Source organism: Paroedura picta, chromosome 13, assembly GCF_049243985.1.
Source record: "Paroedura picta isolate Pp20150507F chromosome 13, Ppicta_v3.0, whole genome shotgun sequence".
In the NCBI taxonomy this organism is placed as follows: Eukaryota; Metazoa; Chordata; class Lepidosauria; order Squamata; family Gekkonidae; genus Paroedura; species Paroedura picta.
The window spans coordinates 14,217,345-14,238,533 of NC_135381.1; the positions used below are offsets into that span (position 1 = coordinate 14,217,345).

The 21,189-nt window shown below is 51.0% G+C and overlaps 1 protein-coding gene across 1 annotated transcript; it reads left to right on the forward strand.

The window, feature by feature from the left end:
* Positions 1-10,251: 10,251 nt before the first annotated feature.
* RASL10A (RAS like family 10 member A) lies at positions 10,252-20,728 on the forward strand. The gene is made up of 3 exons (XM_077307880.1): positions 10,252-11,452; positions 18,287-18,411; positions 20,198-20,728. The coding sequence occupies exons 1-3, from the start codon at positions 11,237-11,239 to the stop codon at positions 20,466-20,468; spliced, it is 612 nt and encodes a 203-aa protein (XP_077163995.1). The 5' UTR covers positions 10,252-11,236; the 3' UTR covers positions 20,469-20,728.
* The last annotated feature ends 461 nt before the right edge of the window (positions 20,729-21,189 follow it).

Consider the following 21,189-nt stretch of genomic DNA (forward strand, 5'->3'; position numbering starts at 1 on the left):
CAACGAAACTTGCTTAGTTTCCAGGATCTGTCAAGATCCAGCTAGCCTGGACTCTCTAGGACAACCTTTTTCAACCTTTTTACAATAGAGAAACAGCTGAAATATTCTTCAGGCTTCGAGTGGAACAATTGTGGAGAATATGGTTGGGAAACAGAGCTGTGGACACGCCCACCTGCAGCCCCTCCCCTTCCCACCCACCCCCAGGTCCATCATTGGCCATTTGGTGGAGGGGGCAGGCCAACATGATTATATATGGTCATATCATAGATAAATGTTTAATACATTTTTTAAATATGTTAAAGGTTAATTAACTCTCACCCATTCAGGAAACCCTTCCCAGGCCATCAAGAAACCCCAGGGTTTCACGAAACCCTGGTTGAGAAAGCCAGATCTAGGCCCCCCTCTTGCCTTCAAAACCTCTTCATGGGGCCACCAAGAGTTAGCTGTGACTCAAGGGCCCATCAGATTGGATGTTTAGGTCTGCAGCAGCTATTCTTAAACCTGAATTGAGTGCAAAACACTTTCACAAGTCCCTGACTTTTTATAGCCATGTCTGACAGCTGAATTGTACACATTCCATTCTGAATTAAAATTGGAAACGTGCTAAACTTTACAGTCATTCCAGTCGAGTGCGAAAGAGCCAGAATGATCCGCTCTCCACTGGGACTCGCTCTGGTCTGCCCGTGGCCGGAAGGAAGCAAGCCAGCCCAAATTGGTGCATCTCACAGAAACAACAGGGAATCTCTCTTGTAAGGGGCTACCTTGAGAGTGTCACTGTATCAAAAGGGATTAATTGTTGTGGTCACAACAAAATGGCCTGCCCTCTGTAGACAAGGAACAAAAACAGAATGGTAACTCATACAGAGAGACAACAGGCACCTTCCTCCATGGGGTAGGAGGATTCTTTGGGTCCATGGGCACTCTAGAGCAGGGGTAGTCAACCTGTGGTCCTCCAGATGTCCATGGACTACAATTCCCATTTGTAGTCCCATGAGCCCCTGCCAGCAAATATATATATATATTTAAAGGGTCTGAGCTACTCCTCTGCAACCAGCCCCACCTTGATTCATCTACGCAACTCAAAGCTCTGTATTCTGAAAGCCAAGAAGCAGTCAAGCTACTAACGCAGGCAGGAATTCACAAGAGCTGCTCCAACAGACCATATGCTGGGCTTGGCCTCTATGGCTGCCAATTTTGGGTTGGAAAATGTGTAGACTTTCAAGAGCCAATTTGGAAAGAGACCTCGGTGAGATCCCATACAGCCCACTCTCCAAAGTCGCCATTTCCTCTAGGGCAGGGAGGGCAAACTGTGGCTCTCCAGATGTCCATGGACTTTGAGCCTCTGCCAGCACATGGCTTGCACATGTTGGCAGGGGCTCATGGGAATTGTAGTCCATGGACATTTGGAGAGCTACAGTTTGGCCCCCCTGCTGTAGGAGAACAGATTGCTGTAGTCTGGAGAAGAGTTGTATTTTTGGGATATCTCTGAGTTCAACCCTGAGTTGGCCTGCTTCCCCCTCTAGCTCTGTCCAGCTTTTCCAGTTGAGGCCTTGGCATGCTGTTCAGAACCGAGGGCAGCTTGGAAGCTAGACAATGGCCGTCCTCCAGGCTGTGCTTGGCATTGCTTGGCAGCGTGCCTGTTTAGACTTCTTGAGGCATGTTCCTTTTCATTCTGGGACCGAAGATGGCATTCATTTCCAGAGCCCTGGGTGGTGCAACTTTTAAGCAAGGGATTTGTTATGAACGGCCCTCGTTCCAGAAAGCCACAATCCCTCAGGGCTGCTGCTCTGTGCATTGATCATGTGCGCCACTTCCTAACAAAGAGCTCATGAGAACCAGGGTTTGAGCTGCAGAAATTGTATGGCTTCTTATTCCACATGTCTGTTATCCATGCTAAAAAATAGCGCATCCTCAGTTATGTAAGGAGGCACCTTCCTCCTTGTGGGAGAAGCCCATAGGTGTGGGCTGAAACATTGTTGAAAAGTTTCTGCTGAGCTTGGTTCCTTTCCCTCTCCTCTGGCAATTTCCTCAATTCGTTCCCCCGGAGCCTGGATCCCAAAATACCCTCTCCTGGTGCCTCTGTTTATATTGCATGGCCGCCTCCGCTTCGCACCGTCATATGGCTTGCATTTCCCCCAGCTCAAGTATCGCCCATCTGCTCGTCAAATCTGCCAGCCCCTCCATCTTCTTCACTCCAGGTTTCCCATCTGGAAGAGGCCCTCTTGAAGCAAGCGTGAATGCCTCCCACCCTCCCCAAACTCAAACGCAAAAGACTGTGAAGCCTCTTCTTCTCCCTTCCTCTGGGCAGCAAGTGAGTGGGGAGCATCATTCCAGCCCGTTGGGTGGCTCAGTGGGGCCGTCCCTTGTCACCTTGTGCTCTTCAGATTCAGATCTCGCTGCTTTCCCTGCAGGCCTCCCTCAGATTTCTTGTAGCAATTCATGCATGAGCAGCAAGAATGCCTTTATGGGCAGCAAGGTGGGGGGAGACCGATATGAGCTATGAAGCTGTTATTTGGGGAACTCCAGGACTGCCCCTTTTTGCACAAGATATTTAGCAAGATTCGTGGGTCCTTTCCTTGGTTATCCATTTTTGGACGAGAAGGGTCAGACTTGGCAAATTGGTTTTTCAAAAGTCACCTGGGGAAATAAATCGATCTTTTGTTTAACGTCAAGGACTTTTAAATTTGGGGCAATCTGCAGAAACCTCACCCTGCCACAGAAAGTCGCAATGGCCATTCAACGGGCAGCTTTCGAAACACCAATTTGATGGAAGGTTAGTATGGAAGGAGGTTCAATGGAACCTCCATGTAAAGAAGCAGTCTACCTCACTGTATCAGATGCTGAGGGCAGACGGAAAAGCACCGTGACCATCAAGGTAGCGCAAGTAAACCACATCAATATGTTGCCAGAACTGGCCTGTAATAATCAAACCTGAGCTTTGAACCCTGAGCTCCTCACCCCCTCCCGCTGGAATCCAGGACTTGGTGGGAGAACATCAGCGCCAAAACAAATGGAGCAATGTGAAATCCGCAAGTTCTCATCAAGGACACTACCCTGTCCTCCCAGGAACCTGTAGAAGACAGATGGGGGATGGTGCAAAAGTAAAATGGGCAATAAAAGCAATATGCATCCTTACATCTACATTCCCCACCAACTACTTAATAATATATGGCAGAAATGGCATATATTCTGACAGGTTCTATTTTGCATTGCAGAATGAAGCATTAGTATTAGTCGATTTGCACCTGCTCGGAGGTACTTTGCATTTATTGGGTAGTGCTTGTCTGTGGCCCAATGCAGGAGGGGTGATACTGAAGGATATGATTAAAGTCAGGAGGGGGATGCATTGCTGGAAAGTTGCCTGCAAAGCAAATCCTTCCAGAGAACCCAAAGCAACCCAGAGCCAGGCACTGGGGAAGGGAAGGGAAGGGAAGGGAAGGGAAGGGAAGGGAAGGGAAGGGAAGGGAAGGGAAGGGAAGGGAAGGGAAGGGAAGGGAAGGGAAGGGAAGGGAAGGGAAGGGAAGGGAAGGGAAGGGAAGGGAAGGGAAGGGAAGGGAAGGGAAGGGAAGGGAAGGGAAGGGAAAATGTTGCGTAAGGTGCAAAAACCTGGTCCATCCTTCTCTTTCCTATCAAAGCCTATAGCTACTATTTTGTGCTTCTGTCTTGTCCACATTGAAAACTGGAAGTGGAAGCAAATCCCCACACATGCGCACAAAAGGGGGAAGAAGGTGAGGGATATTTACCCTTTGCATATGTGGTTTATCAATTTATGCAGTTGCCAGGCATTTCAGTTGGCCCCCCTGCCAAGAAATGTCCCAGAGGATTCTGTTCCCGTGTGCCATCTAGATTTTCTGCCAAAAGATCTTGGGTTGGCCCCGGGACATTAGGAGCCAAGTAATGCCTTAGTGGGGCTCTCCAGCCCTAAAGGCAGACGAGCAGGGATATGCGTGTTAATGTTTCTAATATTACGTCCCTCTCGGGGGCCTTTCTGTTCGGTGTCCCATGAGGCTCTGGCAAGTCCCTTTTTGGTGCACGTGCTGAATCTCATTCCTGTGCAGAGTTGCCAAAGGAGCATTTCCTTGTGAGAGCACCAGCAGCATTTTGCTGCAGTCTCAGTCCCTCCTCCCAGTTGAGCTTTTGTGCCAAGTGGAAGAAGAGAGCTTCCTTGAGGCAAGGCTGCCTTTTGTGTGGCCTTCAGCTCTAGCACAATCGAGACTCCTCCAGCAGCCCAGCGGTTTCCAAGCAAGACGATTGGCTGGATGGACAAAGGGCTTTCGCTTTCCGGCTTGTAGCCATGACTGAATGGGAGCCCTAACGGCGCTTGGCTTTCAGCTGTTTGCTTAGAAATAAAGACCTACCGGAGACGCAAACAGAAAACAACTGGTTCTCTTTTCAGAGGACAACAGCAGCAAAAAACATCCCAGCGTGTTTTAATCAAGGCACACTTGGCTGACTCTCTCGGGTCATTCAAAGGCCACTGTGCCTTTCTGTAGAATCTCTGCAACCATCGATGTGTATATCGCTGGCAGGAAGAAACCTGAGCGGAAGTCAAAAAGCCTTTATCGCTCTGGAGCAGTGGATGGCAGCAGCTAGCTGGGGGGGGTGTATTGTGTGTATGGGGGGGTGGGAGAAGCATGTGTAGCTGGAAGGGAGGCTAAGAAGCAATGGGTAGCAGGGGGGTAGCTGCCCCAGGCTCCCTGCTGGCAGAGACCCTCAACTACCCAGGCCTACCCAAGAGGGACAGAAAAGAACAATGGGTACTGGGTGTCACTCCTGTCACGTGGCTTTGGCAGTTCCTACCTGTCTTGCCCAGAGCATCCTGGACTTCTTCCCAGGGCCCTAGAATCACTCAGGCTGATCCTGGGTGGGATCCCTCCCACCTCCCAGAAGGCTGTTCTGGCAGCAGAGAGATCCTGGCCCCCAGCCTGGCTTCTCCAGGTTCCCCTCCCCTTGCTTCGAGCTTCTGAGCAGTCTGACCCCAAAGATGCTACCCCTTCTGTGCCAAAAAGGATCCCAAAGAGAGGGGGTGTTTCTGTCCAAGGGCTGGCAACGGGGCGTGCCCTTCTCAAATCCAGTCCTGCAGTCCACAAATCCTTCGGGTGGTGAAGCGAAGCTGCTTCTTCACTATTGAACTGATCAGATCGTACAAGGCACTAGAGCCCCAAAGGGGACCAATCCCCCCTCCTGTTTCCTTTGTGAGTTTGCAGGGGTCCCACCCGCTGCAGTCCTGTAACTGTGCCAGCATCTGTCCCTGAAACGGACAAGGCCTCTAGGCCAGGGATAGTCAACCTGTGGTCCTTCAGAGGTCCATGGACTACAATTCCCATGAGCCCCTGCCAGCATTCGCTGGCATGGGCTCATGGGAATTGTAGTCCATGGACCTCTGGAGGACCACAGGTTGACTAACCCTGCTAGGCAACGAATCTTGCACACATCCTGCCAGGTCATTCCTCCTCAATGAGATCTTGGCGTGCTGAATGTCAGCAGAGGGACTGCAGGTTCGAGCAAACCCAAGGTCCAGATCAGGGGTTGTTTTTGCACAGCCTTTTTTCTCTGGATTCTGTTAAAGGACAGGCCCAGGCTCAGGGCTCCATAGGAGACCAGTCTACCTCTTTATTCTCAAAGAGGGGCTAAGATTGGATTCGTAGCGGAGGCGGGAAAAGGGTGTGCATCTATATTAAGGTGATGGTGGGGGAGCAATGCACCCCGGCGACATGTGTAGACTTTTCCCACCTCCCCGCCAGACTCCTCGTTTCTCTCTCAGCCCGGGGAGGGTGTTTCAAGTGCAAGGCTGATCTTTCTTTTTATAGCCGAGGTAATTATATCATTTCATTAACCTCGGGCAGAAGCCAGCGAGCTCTCCACCAACACTTGGTTGCGCTGGGCCCCTGGAGCATGCTCTGTGCGCTGGGACCTTGTCACAGGTTTTGATGAGAACAGCTGGTTGGCACGAGGGACGTCGGTTTGGAGTGATTTCCTTGAGCCTCAGAAGAACAGGGATGCAACAGAAGGGTGTTGAAGGCTGCAGATCTGGGTTCATTTACAGATGAAGAGTAAGCCCTACTAGGCTCTGTTTTTGCCTTAAAATCTGAATCGTGCAAGGGATTCATAGGGGGAAATGCCTCCTTGTTAGTTATTTCCATTTGAGCAACCTTCCACCGTGGTGCTATTTTTCCTTTAAAGACAGCGGCTGAAAGGTAGTAGCAAAGCCCCTGAGCGAGTGCAGAGTAATTCTGCCACAGGGCCCCGAACGAAGACAGCAAACTGCAGAGCTTGCTTGTATGCCAAATCTGGGGAACCTTGAAGGCTAAGCCCTGTCTCCCCCCCCCCCCCCGCCCCTCATGCAGCTCCCTTGACAACATTCTGGGAGTGCACGGTGAAATTTATGCTCTATTTACTTAATTTATTCACAGTCTACCTTTCGTGTTGAGTCTCAAGGTGGAGTAGAGAAAAGTAGATCTGAAATTTCAGGAAGGCTTCAAAAAAAAAGTGTGGTACTCTCATACTAAGAGCCTCTTGTGGCGCAGAGTGGTAAGGCAGCCGTCTGAAAGCTTTGCCCATGAGGCTGGGAGTTCAATCCCAGCAGCTGGCTCAAGGTTGACTCAGCCTTCCATCCTTCCGAGGACGGTAAAATGAGTACCCAGCTTGCTGGGGGGTAAACGGTCATGACTGGGGAAGGCACTGGCAAACCACCCCGTATTGAGTCTGCCATGAAAACGCTGGAGGGCGTCACCCCAAGGGTCAGACATGACTCGGTGCTTGCACAGGGGATACCTTTACCTTTACTCTCATACTCTTATACTCTTCCACTAACTGAACCATACCCATTTTCTTTCTGCCAGAATCCTGCACCTTTCTCTTGGACATTCACCTTCTTGTTACCTTCTCGTGTGTGTTGTCCTCTTGCCCTAACCTGGGTGGCCCAGGCAAGCCAGATCTTGGAAGCTAAGCAGAGTTGGCCCAGATTAACCTGGAGGGGAGGGCTTGACTGCTCAGACAGGGGCAGCTTCAGCTGAGTTTTGAGTTTCTCATGGGGGAGCCCTTTTGCCTGGCTTCATTGAGTTTGTGCCTGTCTTGGTTGGCGGAGGGGGGGAAATAATGCACATCTGCTGCCTCTGCAGTCTGTCCCTTAATTCAGCCATGTGAAAAGTGTTCTCCATTCTCCATGTCGTTTGCGTGAGTGTCCACAGCTGAGATGAGGCTTGCTGTCAAATGAAAAGATTCTCTTGCCCGCCTGTCATTTTGAACAGTTCGACATAATCGCATTTTCCAATTATTAAAAACAAACACATCTTCAACGAAGGGGCCTCTTTCTGATATTGAAGGAAGCTTGGCATCATGGTGTCCTTGTTGATGAAAAGGATGCTTTCTACTAAGGGCTGGAAGGCAAAGCCACGGAGAACGTTTTCGTTTCCAGTCTTAATTACAGAAATACATCAGGACCAACATAGCCTTGAAAATGAGCAAATGTGCAGGGTACATTCTGGTCCTTCCAATTAAAAACTAATTGGCTACAGAGAGAGAGAGAGAGAGAGAGAGATGGGTTTTTGCACCCTGCATTTCACTACCCCAGTGGTTCTCAACCTTCCTAATGACATGACCCTTTAATACACTTCCTCATGTTTTGGTGACCCCCAACCATAAAATGATGCAAGGGTTCTTTCAAAGAAATGAAACTGAAACTGACCCATGGCGTGAAGATCCATTGCTCATGATTGTATAGAAATTGTTTTTTTCCCGGGGTTTCTCAGTTCAGCTCTGCCTCTTGTCCCACCATGCCCATCTCACTCTTTTCTGCTGCTCCAGACAGACAAACGCTCTATCTCGATCTACCCCACAAGGCTGTTGTGTGGTGCCTGCAGGAGGAGCAGCAACAGTGGCTGTGTCCCCCCCCCCCCCCCGGCCAAGCTGCTCGCTCTGCTGCAACCCCTGTGAAAGGTCCTCCTGGGAACCTCTTGGAGAGCCCATATCCAGCCGGTGCTGAGGCAGCTGCGTTGGCTGCCAGTGGAATTTCAGATCAGGTTCAAGATTTTGGTTCTGCCCTTTCACAGTCTGGGTCTGGCATACCTGAGGGGGCCGTTTAACTCCCTCTGCTCCTTGTGGAGCTCATTGCTCTGTGGACTCCCACAGGTTGGTGACCTCTGGCCCACCTGAGTTTCACCTGGCCTCGACCAACCTGGTGGAATGAGCTCCCAGAAGAACTGAGGGCCCTGTCAGAACTATCACCCTTCCACAGGGCCTGCAAGACAGAGCTCTTCCACCAGGCATTCCGAAAAAACCCAAAAAATATATAATCAACACATTTGGGATATTCAGTCATCACCGCAACACCTATGGTGTTGTAGCTTTGGGCTACATTGGTTGGACCCAATGGGGTTGGGTTTTTTATTGTTGTTGGGCTGGTTTTATTGTATTTTATTCTTCTGTTGTGAACTGCTGTGAGCCAGCTGGCCCGAGAGCAGTGGCCAACAAGCCAATTAAATCAAACTTAAAATAATTAGAAATAATTGCTAGTCATCTCTGCCAGCTCTGTGTCTTCGAAGGGGCAATCTGTGGGATAAGGTAGGGCTGTCAGGGTCTGGAGGTTGGGGGGTGCCTGGCGAGGGCAGAATTGGGTGAGGGGGAGGATCTTGGGGCAGGCGTGATTCCAAAGAGTCTAGCCTCTGAAGCTGCCGTTTTCTCCAGGGGAACTGATCCATGTACTTTGGAGAGGGGTTGAAATGATTGGGGGGGGGGATTCTAGGCTCCACCTGGAGGCTAGCCGAAAAGAGAATTGACAACGGCAGCCCAGTAAAGAAATGTATTCAAAATGAAGGTTTGCAAAGTATCTCACACAATCTAAATCAGGGGTGGCCAAACTGTGGGCCTCCAGATGTCCATGGACTACAATTCCCATGAGCTCCTGCTGGCACCCCTGATCTAAATAATGAATGAAGAAGCATGCCAGGAATGGGTACCCAGGCTTCTACCTCGTTCTTGGGAGAAGCCCTACTTCAATAGCTGCTTCCTTTCACTTCCTATATACTGATTGGTTGCAAATATTCTACGTAGTATTATTAGCCTCAAAAGATCTAGCTCTCAAGGTAAGAGAGAGTCTCTCTCTAAAGTGGCCTCTCCATTTCGAATAGATTTCATCTTGAATAAATTTCTTTGGCCAACTGCCATTGCCTTCTCGGCTTCCATCCCAATTGGATCCTCGGTCCTTCTCCGGCTCCACCTGGAGGCTAGGAACCCTAGTCCTGGGTCTACCCGGAAAAGCCCTTCCCATAGATGAATTAGTTGTCCCTTCTCCTTGTAAGATTTCCTGTCCGGGATCCGTCCAGGATTACTCCGACTGGCAGTGGCTCTGCGGGGTCTTTCCTACCCTCCGCCGCCTGGTCTTTTCCTCTCTCTCCTAGAGGTCTTTTCATCTCTCTTTCTGCATGTCAGGCAGAATCTCTTCCCCAGAGCCCAGAGGTGATAAATCAATCAATATTTTATTCACGGTCATTCAGACCAAAACCCAAATACATGCAGTTAAAACTAAGACAATACAAAAAGCAGGAAAACTGCCAATACTATAAAAATCTTAAAAATCTGACATCATAGTCAGTATTTAAAACATACTTTAAGTTACCAGTTTATAAGGTTGGATCAGAGAGAATTTTTTGATCCATATACCGAGTACGCAATTTCATGGCGGCGGTGCAAAATTTAGCTGTGCAGAGAGTTATTTGCTTATCTTCGTCTTGAAGCAGTACCTTGATTTTCTCCTTTGTGGAAGATCTCAGGTAAGTGTTCAAAATTGGCTGGATAAAGGTGCGTCTGATAGTGTCATAAATGGGGCAGAACAGAAGCACATGTTCATCTGACTCTATCCATCCGCTGGCACAAGGACAGAGTCTCTGAGCAAGGGGTTTCTTTTGGTGATAAACACAGCAAAACCCGAAGCCAGCGTGCCCTTCACCGAGCATCACTTTCTCCCCCCAGTTGAATCGGGGAGTTTCCGAGTAAGGCGGAGAGGAGACGAAGACGGCTGCCTTCTGGCGCGGAAAGAGGAAGGCGCAATCTCTGCATCCGTGCAAAGGGAGAAAGCAGCCATGGGGGTGGACTGCGCCCGCTTCTCCCCTGCCCCATCCCAAGCCCGCAGCTCACTTCGTCCGTCTCCAGCGCGGGGTTTGTAGAGCGAGCTGCCTCCCGCCCCCCCCCCTCCCCCGGGCCAAGCGCTCAGCCCGCCCCTGTTCTCCCCCCCCCCTCCCATTCTCACGTGCTTGACCTCTCCGGAGAGCCACCCGCAGCCCAGCTCGGCGGGGCGCCGGTGGACGCTGTCCGAGGTGCTGAAAGGCCGCCGGAGGGTCCTGCCGGCCGGGGCAATGCGCTTGCTTGAGCCTCCTGGGCGCCGGAGGTAGATCCCGCAGCGGGCTGCGCCGCGCTCGGGACGGGCTTAGGTCACCCGGAGGAGGCGGCGGGAGCGGGAGCGGGTCCTGCCAGCGCGCTCGTCTGCGGGAAACTTGGGCGGCCGCAAGGAGGCGAGAGCCGGACCCCCGAATCGGGCAGCGGCGGCCGGAAGGATGCAGAAGCGCAGGGCCGTCGCGGACCCTTTTCGGGAAGCCGGAGAGGCGCTGCGGTCCCGGCTGGCATTTCCCATCCAGACGGGGTGCGGGTTGGGAGCAAGGATGCGGAGCCAGAGCTGGCGGAGGAGCGCCGGGAACGTCCCGTGATCGCTCCCACTTTCTCTCCTTCCCCTCCCCGTCGCCCCAACCTTCATCTCGCCCGGTATTTGGCAAGTTCTCTCCCCGCCCTCCCGCCCTCTCTCCACAGAAGAGGACGAGCGCAGCCTGCGACTCCCTTTGAGTCGCCCCGGCCGAAGGAGACAAGCGTCCCGGCCGCTCCCCGCCAGGCTGCCTGTGGGCTCCATCCCCGCCTCCCCCCTGGACAGCCGTCCCGACCTCACCTCTCCCCTCTGGCCTCCGCTTTAAATGTAATCTCTTCGATGCCGGCGAGCCAGCTGCTTCCACTCCCGGGACAGCATCTGGATCAGCCCCAACCGGACTCTGCTCCTCCCCAGAGGAGCTTTCCTCGCCGGATGAGGCGCCGCGGCGAGCACCGAAGGAATCAGCTCCAGATGTCGAAGAGAGCCGTGGCGCCGAGCGGCACGGAGAGAACTGGGGCCAGCAAAGTAGTCCCGGCGGCCTCCTCGGGCGCTTCCAGGATGTGATTGACGGGGAGGAGCTGTCCGAGGTCCTGCACGCGTACCATGGTGGAGACCTTGACCGTGGCAGTCTTGGGCGCGCCGAACGTGGGCAAAACGGCCATCATCCGCCAGTTCCTCTACCACGACTTCAGGGAGGAATACAGCCCCACGGAGTCCCGCTACACCTACAGGCCCTCGGTCATTTTCAACGGGAACATGTATGACATGAAGGTCATGGATGTGCCCCATCTGAAGGCCTTCCCTGCAAACAGCGCTCAGGTGAGTGTGCTGCTTCTGTCCCCGGCTCAATGTGAGCTCATGGAAATATGTGCAATGCATAGTGGTGACTGAGTGCGGGGTGTGTGTTTACTCTGCCTCAACTTTACTTAGGAACACTGTCCGGTTGTTAGGAAAGGACAGGTCGTTTACGATTGCATCACCAGACTGACTCTAGGTTTCAGTATTTTCAATTAGATCCGCTTCCAGTTGACCGAACTTTGAGTCGGCAGGCTTTTAAGTCACACAGAGATCACCGTTAGATGTGGTGGGAAGCGTTCTGTGAAACTAGCAGATAGTATGTCTTTGTGAAGTAGAAATTGGCTTCCCAAGGAAGGGCATTTCCTTACCTGTTTCATCTTACTAGCAATTACAGGGACAAAAAAGCACTTTAAAAAAAGTTTCCTACTAATTCCTTTTCTTTCTTACAAGTCCACCCCATTAAATCAAATCACTGGCATTTTAAGCTGATTTAAACCCATAGTCACGCTGACTGGGCCATCAGCAAAAGAAATGGGATTGAACAACCTCCAGCCCTTCTTGCTTTCCTCTTAGCTGAGTTGTGCCTTGGGTTGCTGGAAGGAGCATTTTCCTCACAAAGTGTATTTAAACCTAGTTCTAAAAGACCATCAAACTCTAGCACTTAAATGCCTATTTGAGATGCTAATGGCAGAATAGAACATTTTAGCAAACCAGAAACAATCAGCTCCCTTTTGTGCCAGGAAACTTTCCCAACCCAATTCATTTGTACAGATAATAAGCAAATGTAAAATGCGAAAGAGTGAGAGAAACAGAGAAACAAAGAGAAAGAGAGAGGGAGAGAGAGAGGGGGATGGAAGGAAGGAGAGTCTTTCTTCTTCTTCTCCTTCTCCTTCTCCTTCTCCTTCTCCTTCTCCTTCTCCTTCTCCTTCTCTTCCTCCTCCTCCTCCTCCTCCTCCCTACTTCAAACCTTTCCATCCTTCCAGTCAATGTAGATCTTCAGCCTTTGACTGGTTGAATTGACACTCAGGACTGTCAGAAAGGAAAGTTTCCCTTACCTTCATACACTCTGTAAATAACATGTGAAATTCAGTGCTGGGCCATAAGATGGCATCTATCTTTATATAGCTTTATATAGCTAGGCTTTAAAAAATACAGAGTTCAGCTCTATTCGCAAGAGATTGGCCTTAGCAGCTACATATTTGGAGAGTTATGGGGAGGGGCAGGATTTGACCCAGCACCTGATCCAAGATTCCTGCTGTTCCTGCTGGTGCATTTGATGTCATTTGGCCACATGGTAGGACTTTGAATGATCCCATGGCTAAAGGGCAGCTTTTGACACACTAGAAAAGTTTCTTCTGCCAGGAGAATCAGGAACCTGCAGATTATAGAATCAGTCAGCGCTTCCTTAAGATTTTCCCAAGATGACTTAGTCAAGAGGAGATGGTACGTAAATCAAAACATAAATAAAATACATAACTAGTCGGAGAAGAGCTTCAGTGCAGAACTTTAGGAAAAGATTCACCACTAAGGGGGTGGGCAGTGTTTGAGGGCTCAGTTCTCCTTACATACCTGTTTTGTGCTGCCATAACTCAAACCAAAACTCTGGGCAGGGGTGTGCATGGGCCATGACTCCAATGGGTTTTAGGGAAAGGGCAGAATAGAACCAGGTTCAGGGCCCCTCTTCACTTTTTCTCCGAAGCAGCAACTCCTTAGCCCTTTGTGAGTTGCAAAGACATGATTGAAAGCACTGAGAACCATCTGCCGAAATCTCAGCAGCCAGAGGTTCCCAGAATTCGGAAAGAGGGAATTGGTGTGCTGTTCAGCTCCTCCCCCTGACCTCTCAATGGGCAAAACCAGACTAAACTGATGCAAAATAGAAACAATTCCTGCCAGCAAAACTCAGCTACCCATAAAAGGACGGTGCATTTTAGCTTAGTTCCTCTACTCTGGCCATTTCCTCCAGCACACATGCTGCTTCTCAGAGCTGTCCATGCATCCATCCTGGGCTTTAACATCCCTTAAGTAGCCAGGTGAAAAGTGAAAAATTGTGATACCTGCTGCTGTGCCAGCTAGAAACCCCCCACAGATGGTTCCTCCACCCCTCTCACTCACTCCACTCATAGCTATTCTTCTCCCAGCAGCCTCCCCTCTCTGCCTGCATCTCATCCTCTTGCTTGGAGCTGGGTCAGGAAGCCTCGTTTTTGGACTCCCGCCCTAACAAGCTAAAATCTTGGAGGATAGCCTCCCCAAGGTCATTGCTGTGTCTAAAACCCCTTCTAACACATACAGAGTGCCCAGGATTCTTGGACACCTCTTTGGCAGGGTTGGGAATTGTTATGGGCAAGGACCGAGATGCCCAGTTGTGCCCTAAGAGAATCTGACCCCCTTTCCTACCTGTCAAACCCCGCAGTGACTCTCATGAGTGGAATTCTGTTGTTTAAAGAAATTGACTTGTTCTTTCAGTTGGAATCTGTCCTCCTCACTCTCTTGCAGGGCTGATGAGGAATTCTCAGGACACTAGTTTAGTACTGTTTGGGCAGGATTTGGGAGCAGCTCCTGTTGCAGGGGAGCTGACAAACCAGCTATCCACTATAGGGGGTTCTGCAAGAACATTTCCCTTCGGAGCTGTTTTTGCAGGCTGCACTAGAACAGACACCTTAAAAAAAGATTCCTGCTTGTGTTTCTGTTGACTCCTGCAGCACTTCAGCATAATGGACGGGGTGTTAGACCAGGACCTGGGAGAACTGGGTTCAAATCTCTACTGAGCTGCAGGGCTGGCTGGATCACCCTTTCTCAGCCTCTCCTACCTCGCAGGGTTGTTGGGAGGATAACACGGGGAATGGGAGAACCACATATGCTGTCCTGGGTCCCTTGCAAAACGGGTGAGATTAAGATACACTCGCTGGATACATTTTCTTTTTGCCATCAAGTCACAGCTGACTGATGGTGACCCTGTCGGGTTTTCCAGACAAGAGACATTCAGAGATAGTTTGCCTTTGCCTGCCTCTTCTAAATAACCCTGGACTTCCTTGGTGGGCTCCCAACTAAAAACTGACCGGGGCTGTCTCTGCTTATATCCAGAAGTCTGATAAGGCTGGGCTAGCCTGGGCCATCCAGGTTAAGGCAGATACAGGCGCAATAATTAAAACTTGAAGATTAAATTATTGCGCTCTGCCAGTTACAACAGGCTGGTGGTCCCTGGCCCACAAGAGGTGCACTTGGTTTTGGCCAGGTCCAGGTACCTTTCAGTCCTGGCCCCTACCTGGCGGAATGAGCTCTGGGGGGAGATACAGGCCCTGGTGGAGCTTGCTCAGTTCTGAAGGGCCTGTCAAACAGAGCTCTTCTACCAGGCATTGGGTTGAGACAGGCCACCAGGAACATCTCAGAGCCCCCGTCCCCCACTTAAAACACTCTCTCCTGTGCCATCTAGCTCTGGCAACTATTAATATTATTATTTCAGTTTATTACCCGTCACTCCCAAGTGGCTTGTGGCAGTTTACAACAGTCTGACTAAAATTCCCAATAAAAACCCCTATTAAAACCAGACATAAAACCACATTGATCCAGTAATCTCAATACAAAAAAAGAGAAAGATACAGCAGAAAAACAGTTTGAAGCACTATCCATTCCTCCAATAAAAATTTCATAGAGGGAGGTGGAAAGAGCGGGGCAGAGGGAACCCGCACTCGCCATCTAATGGGGAGGGGGGAGGAGGAATTTCAGTGACAAGAATGGGATGCCAATTTTAGAGATTTTTTACAGATTTTGCTGAATTGTTTTAACTATGTTGATTTTATTTGATGTACACCAGGCCAAGATGGCTGGGTCAAGAGGGGCGGTCCTAGAAATCCAATCATGAATATCTGTTCCACATAATATATTTTGGGTAAGGCCTAGGAGGAGGAGCTAGTCTCATGGCTTAAGTGCCACAGTGCTTAACGCCCACTCAGGGTAGCCATCCCACCCCTGAGTGCCTCTTCCTCCAACCGGCTTGCCAGTCTGTCCAGCAGCCAGCCAATCGCCTTCCGTCCCCTACCCCAGACCACCCCTTCCTCCTTCCACTTCCCTCCGAGGCTCGGAGGCTGCAGATCCCTTCCTTGTGAGAGCTGCCCCTGCCGGTGAGTCCCCTAACAGCTGCCTGCAGCCTTTCCAGGTCCTGGGGGGAGGAAGAGATCATCTGAAGAGTTCTTCCACCCCACCCCACCCCAATCTAGTGTCCGTTGTATTCCTGAATGCAACAACCTTGGTCCTTAGTAAATAAATAAAAATAAAAGTCAGTAATGGCGCACAAGGTTCAGGAGAGGACAACTCCCTGGCCAAAACAACCACAGGGGAGTATTAAAAGTATGCCTTCTACTATAGCAGCTTCCTGGCCAGGCAAACCAGAACGAGAACTGAATGTATGCCCTGGAATGCCCCCGAGATCTCCCACAATGCCTCAGGGCTCCTCTGCAGTCAAGGGTTCCTCGAAGGGAGGAAGTGTTGAAAGGCTGCTACGAACCTCCTGGGCTAAGCCTCCTGCACTAGTCAGGATGGGAGTCGGTGGCAATGAAACAGGTGGGGAAGGCCATCCATCCTGTGAGATGCTGCACAAGGGACCACCTTGGTTAATGCACTGCAACAACGTCCTCCGTACGGTGAGACGGATCCGTCATTGGTGCCAGAGGAGCAGCTGGCTGCTTGCGAGCTGAGAGCCCTCTCTGGGAAGCCCGAACAAACCTGGATGTGTGAATTAGATTCCAAGCAGACGGACGGCTGCTCAGAGGAAACTGCGGCTTCTGCACCTGCCAGGCAGAGGCCAGGAGCTGGGCTCCCTGCAGTCTGAGCCAAAAGTGTGTATAAGGGGGGAGAGGATGAGGTTGGCCTCTTGGGGAGGGCTTGCTTGGTTTGTCCTGCAGCCCTGTGGTTGCAACACCACCGGGGCTGAGCCGAATGCCAAGTCAGCCTGCAGACTGGGGCTTGACCCTGAGGACTGGGAAGGGCTGAGCACATGCGGAGTGCTTTTTCTTTACGCCAGAGAATCTCTAACCAAGTCCCAAGAGTCAGCAGGAGATTTTGTGCCCGAACATTTCTGCCATTTGAAGCTATGTGGGATCCGCCATCTAACTTAAAGGGTAGTTATTGTGGTGTTGTGGTTAAGAGAGGTAGCCTCTAATCTGGAAACATGTGTTTGATTCCCGACTACTCCAGATTACCGCTCTTAACCACTCTTAACCTGAAGGACACATAACATGGTAAACAAAGAGTTAATTGCAAGGGACCCTTAGCAGGGTGGAGAGGCCTGGTCCGCTGCGCCCATAAGCTCCACCTACTGGCCAAGACCTAGTATGACATCTTGACAGGCTCTCTTTTAAATCAGCGGCTTGCAGGCCGTTCCGGGTTGGGGGAAACCTGGTGACTTTGGGGGTGTGGCCTGAAGAGGGCGGGGTTTGGGGGAAGGGAGGGACTTCAGTAGGGTATGACGCCACAGAGTCCACCTTTCACATCAGGGGAGCTGATCTCCTTTGCCTGGAGATGAGCTGTAATTCTGAGGGAATCCCCAGGTCCCACCTGGAGGCTGGCATCCCTACTGCTTTGGTCCGCAGGAAAACTCCCCCAAGCAAAAGTTGTGCAATGCCTTCCCTTTAAGGCCAGCTAAAGCAGCACAAAGCCCTGTGCCAGCTTTTCAAGCACACACCAAGTTACATAACCAAATTTGACCCTAGATGCACCTTTAAGACCAATAACATTTTATTCAGGGTGTGAACTCCCATGGGCACATGCACACTTCTTCACATACATGTTATATTTGTGGGACTTAAGTAAAGGCATGGCATGGCTGTTGTTCTTTGGATTTATGAAGTTTAATTTTTCCCCCTGAAGTTGACAGGATTGTCATGTTTCAGGGCCAGTCGAAAGTTTCACAAACCCCAGGAAGGAAATAGTGAGCATGGAGCTGTCTTATGAGTTTTCTGCAGCAAGCCCAGGCTGGACTACGAAGTTAGCTCCCCCCCCCTCCCAATGTTTCACTGAAAGCCAAAGAAAGTAAGGTACAAGAAGAAGAAGAGTTGGTTCTTATATGCCACTTTTCTCTTCCAGGAGTCTCAAAGCGGCTTACAACCTTCTTCCCTTCCTCTCCCCACAACAGACACCCTATGAGGTAGGTGAGGCTGAGAGAGCTCTGACAGAACTGCTCTGTGAGAACAGCTCTAACACAATTGTGACTATTCCAAGGTCACCCAGCTGGCTGCATGTGGAGGCGCAGGGCTCTCCAAATTAGAAGCCACCGCTCTTAGCCTCTACACTAAGTTGGACAACTGAATGGTTTTAGATGGGGTTGGATTAATGGGCCAAGGACTCTTGCTGTTTTCCAGGGCCCTTCATGAACCATTCCCTTTTCATCTGCTTCACAACAGATCTTCAAGCAACAGAGACCAGTTCCCCTGGAGAAAATGGCTACTTTGGAGGGTGGACTTTATGGCATTAAACCCCCACGAGGGGCAAAGCCCGTTCTACCCAGGAATACAACAGGCGCTAGCACACATCCCTGTTCTGTAGCTTTCTTGGGTGCTGACCCCCCCCCCCGCCCCATTCCCTGCTGGATCTTGAGATCCAGCGTGTTGGAGGTGATTAAACAGTAGGAGACATGTAGACGTAAAAAAAATGTGCATGGTAAAATCTTTAAATAGGTTGGGGTTGAATGTGATTCCCTCATCCAGAGACTACGCGTGGAGGGGATCCAGGCTGCCTGGCTGACCACAGGTTTCTTCTTTGTCCCCAGAGACATGGCTGCGGTCTTCCTTCAGGAAACCACCCAGATCTGTCACTGTGGCTTAGGCAGAGCTGTTTTGCTTTGTTTTCTCCCCCCCCCCCCAGGAATGGTCAGACCTCAAGAGTCGAGGGCTGAGGAACACCGATGCCTACGTGCTGGTATATGACATCTGCAGTCCCGACAGCTTTGAGTATGTGAAAATGATCCGCCAGCAGATACAGGAAAACAGGTGAGCCCAAGGGAGGGGGGGGGGAGAAGAGATGGAGGGGAGGGAGTCTTCCTTCCAGAGGCACATAGCAGGAAGGCCTGTGCCGCTGGGAGAGGGGCTGGGGGTCTTCACAATTACTACCTTTTCGTTTTGGGCAGTACATTAAATTCCATGCATGTTCCAGTTCCAGTCTCAGTCAGGCGTGCCAGGGTGGGTGGTAGGTTGTGGGAGGCTGCAGTTTGGCAAACACCATCCCAGAGCCTCCTTGGGAATGCAGAATGCAGAGTGAAGGCTTTGGAGCGCTGCCCAATTCTTTAAATAAAAATGTTGTGCCCAGATTTGGACATAGCAGTAAAAGCAAGGCAGGCCGAAAGCATACCGTTGCTAGGGGGAAAGTTGCAAAATGAAGCATTTCCCTAAAATCAACAAAATCCCTACATTTGTGTTCCTCAGTCTGGCTCCTGTTTATCCCCCCCCCCTTCCTAAAAATCACATTCTCCAAAGTCCCCCGTTGCATAACAGGACCTCCGAGATCTGAGAAGATCCCACGCAGCAAACCTGTTCCCCCACACAAAATCTGACCCCATGCGGAGAATTCAGCATTCTGGGAACGCTTATTTTTTTTAAGAGCAAACTTCTGGTGGTGAATATGTTTCCAGCACGCAGCCTGGCCTAGCAAAGTTGGCAGCCAATGAGACAAGCTCTGGAGGGGGCTTCAGTGCTCTCTATGGTCCTTTGCTCCTCCCCTCTGACTTGCAGGTACAGAATAAATTATACAAAGCCAGGAAACGTAGTAGATGCAGAATTGACAGCGCCCCATTAGTCGGACTAGAATCATAGAACAACAGAGTTGGTAGGGACCACTTGGGTCATCTAGTCCAACCCCCCGCACACTGCAGGACACCCATAACCCTATTGCTCAATGCAGCAAACAGTGTATTTAACCCTGCCCCTTTCACCAGAAATGTTTCTCACCTCCCTTCTGAAGCTCCAGGGCTGCCTTGGGTCATCCCTCTGGATTAAAATGTTCTGGTCCTAACTGGACGGACAGTTCAGGTACCCGGGGGAACGTACCCACTGGGAAGGTGACTCATGCCAGGCACTGTTGAGAGGGTGCAGAGGAGCGTGCAGAAGACAATCCAAGGCCTGGGGACCAAGCTCTAGAAGGAAAGGCTGAGGGGCATAGGGATGTTTAGCCTGGAGAAGAGGAAGTTGAGAGGGGACAGGATCGCTGTCTTTAAGTCTTTGAAAGGCTGTCACTTGGAGGAGGGCAGAGAAAGGTTCCTGTTGGCAGCAGAGGAGAGGACCCACAGGAATGGGTTTAAACTATGTGTAAAACAATATCAGCTAGATATCAGGGGGGAAATTTCAGTCAGAGTAGTTCAGCGGTGGGATAGGATGCCTAAGGAGGTGTTGAGCTCCCCCTCAGCGGGGGTCTTTAAGAAGCATCTGGAAAAATGCTCATCAGGGATGCTTTAGGCTGACCCTGCATTGAGCAGGGGGTTGGACTAGATGGCCTGTGGGCCATTTCCAGCCTGGTGATTCTATAAGACAGGGGTAGTCAACCTGCGGTCCTCCAGATGTTCATGGAATACAATTCCCATGAGCCCCTGCCAGCGTTTGCTGGCAGGGCTCATGGGAATTGTAGTCCATGAACATCTGGAGGACCGCAGGTTGACTACCACTGCTTTAGGACAATTCTCCCATCCAAACAGCAGTGCTTTGAGTTTGACCCTGGAGGTTCAGGGCAGGCTGGTTCCCGTCTCCTCCTGACCTGTGCAAAGTGGATTTCTGGCTTCTTTCCTAGGACGAGCAGTGCCAACGAGGTGCCCATCATCGTGGTGGGGAACAAGAGGGACCAGCAAAGGCAGCGCTTCATGTCCCGACGGGCGCTTTCGGTGCTTGTGAAGAAAAGCTGGAAATGCGGCTACATGGAATGCTCGGCCAAATACAACTGGCACATCATGCTCCTATTTAAGGAGCTGCTGGGCAGTGCTTTGGCCCGGGGCTGCAAGAACAACCACTCCGCCATGCGCCTACAGGGGGCGCTGCACAGAAACAGGTGCAGCGTTATGTGAGGAGATGCATTTCTTCCCGTGGCAAGCGGTCATGCACTCTTCTAAGGGCTTCAGGACTTCCGAGTGGGGAGGGGGTTCTGGATTTGGGGGTCAAATCCAGGTGGTCCATTGGGGTTGCCACAGCCATGGGGAAGGACTGTGGAGTCACCGCTGGCCAAGAAGGCACCCTTTGGAGACTAGGCTTGGTAGGTGCTTCCTGTAGAGAAGGGGTAGTCAACCTGTGGTCCTCCAGATGTCCATGGACTACAATTCCCATGAGCCCCTGCCAGCAAATGCTGGCAGGGGCTCATGGGAATTGTAGTCCATGGACATCTGGAGGACCACAGGTTGACTACCTCTGGGATCCTTAAGGCTGGCAGAACGGGAGGCAGGTAGCTCAGGAGCCCAGGCCACTGAGTAAGTACCACTGAAATAACAAATGTCCAGAAATATGATCGTGTATTTCAATGACGTTTGTGCCAGAGAAACTCCCAACATGCATAAGCAGAGGGGAGGCTGGAGAATTACATTTGGATTGTTCATGTTGAGTGTCACCATATTCCAGGCTGGCCGCCATGGGCTGGAACCCAAAGATGGTTAGATGAGCAGAGAGGTCCTTAAAATCGCCCGGCTTAGACCAAGGGGACACCTAGTTCAGCAAACTTCTTTTGCATGGCAGCACTCCCCCCCCACCACCACCACCCAAGACCACAAGCAAGGCATGAAGGCATGACCCAACCCT

Bases quoted from the DNA above. Each gene is read 5' to 3' on its own strand.
- RASL10A (XM_077307880.1), top strand. From the start codon at position 11,237: ATGGTGGAGACCTTGACCGTGGCAGTCTTGGGCGCGCCGAACGTGGGC. The intron at 11,453-18,286 runs GTGAGTGTGCTG...CCCCCCCCCCAG, and splicing joins TCCCTGCAAACAGCGCTCAG to GAATGGTCAGACCTCAAGAG. The intron at 18,412-20,197 runs GTGAGCCCAAGG...CTTCTTTCCTAG, and splicing joins CAGCAGATACAGGAAAACAG to GACGAGCAGTGCCAACGAGG.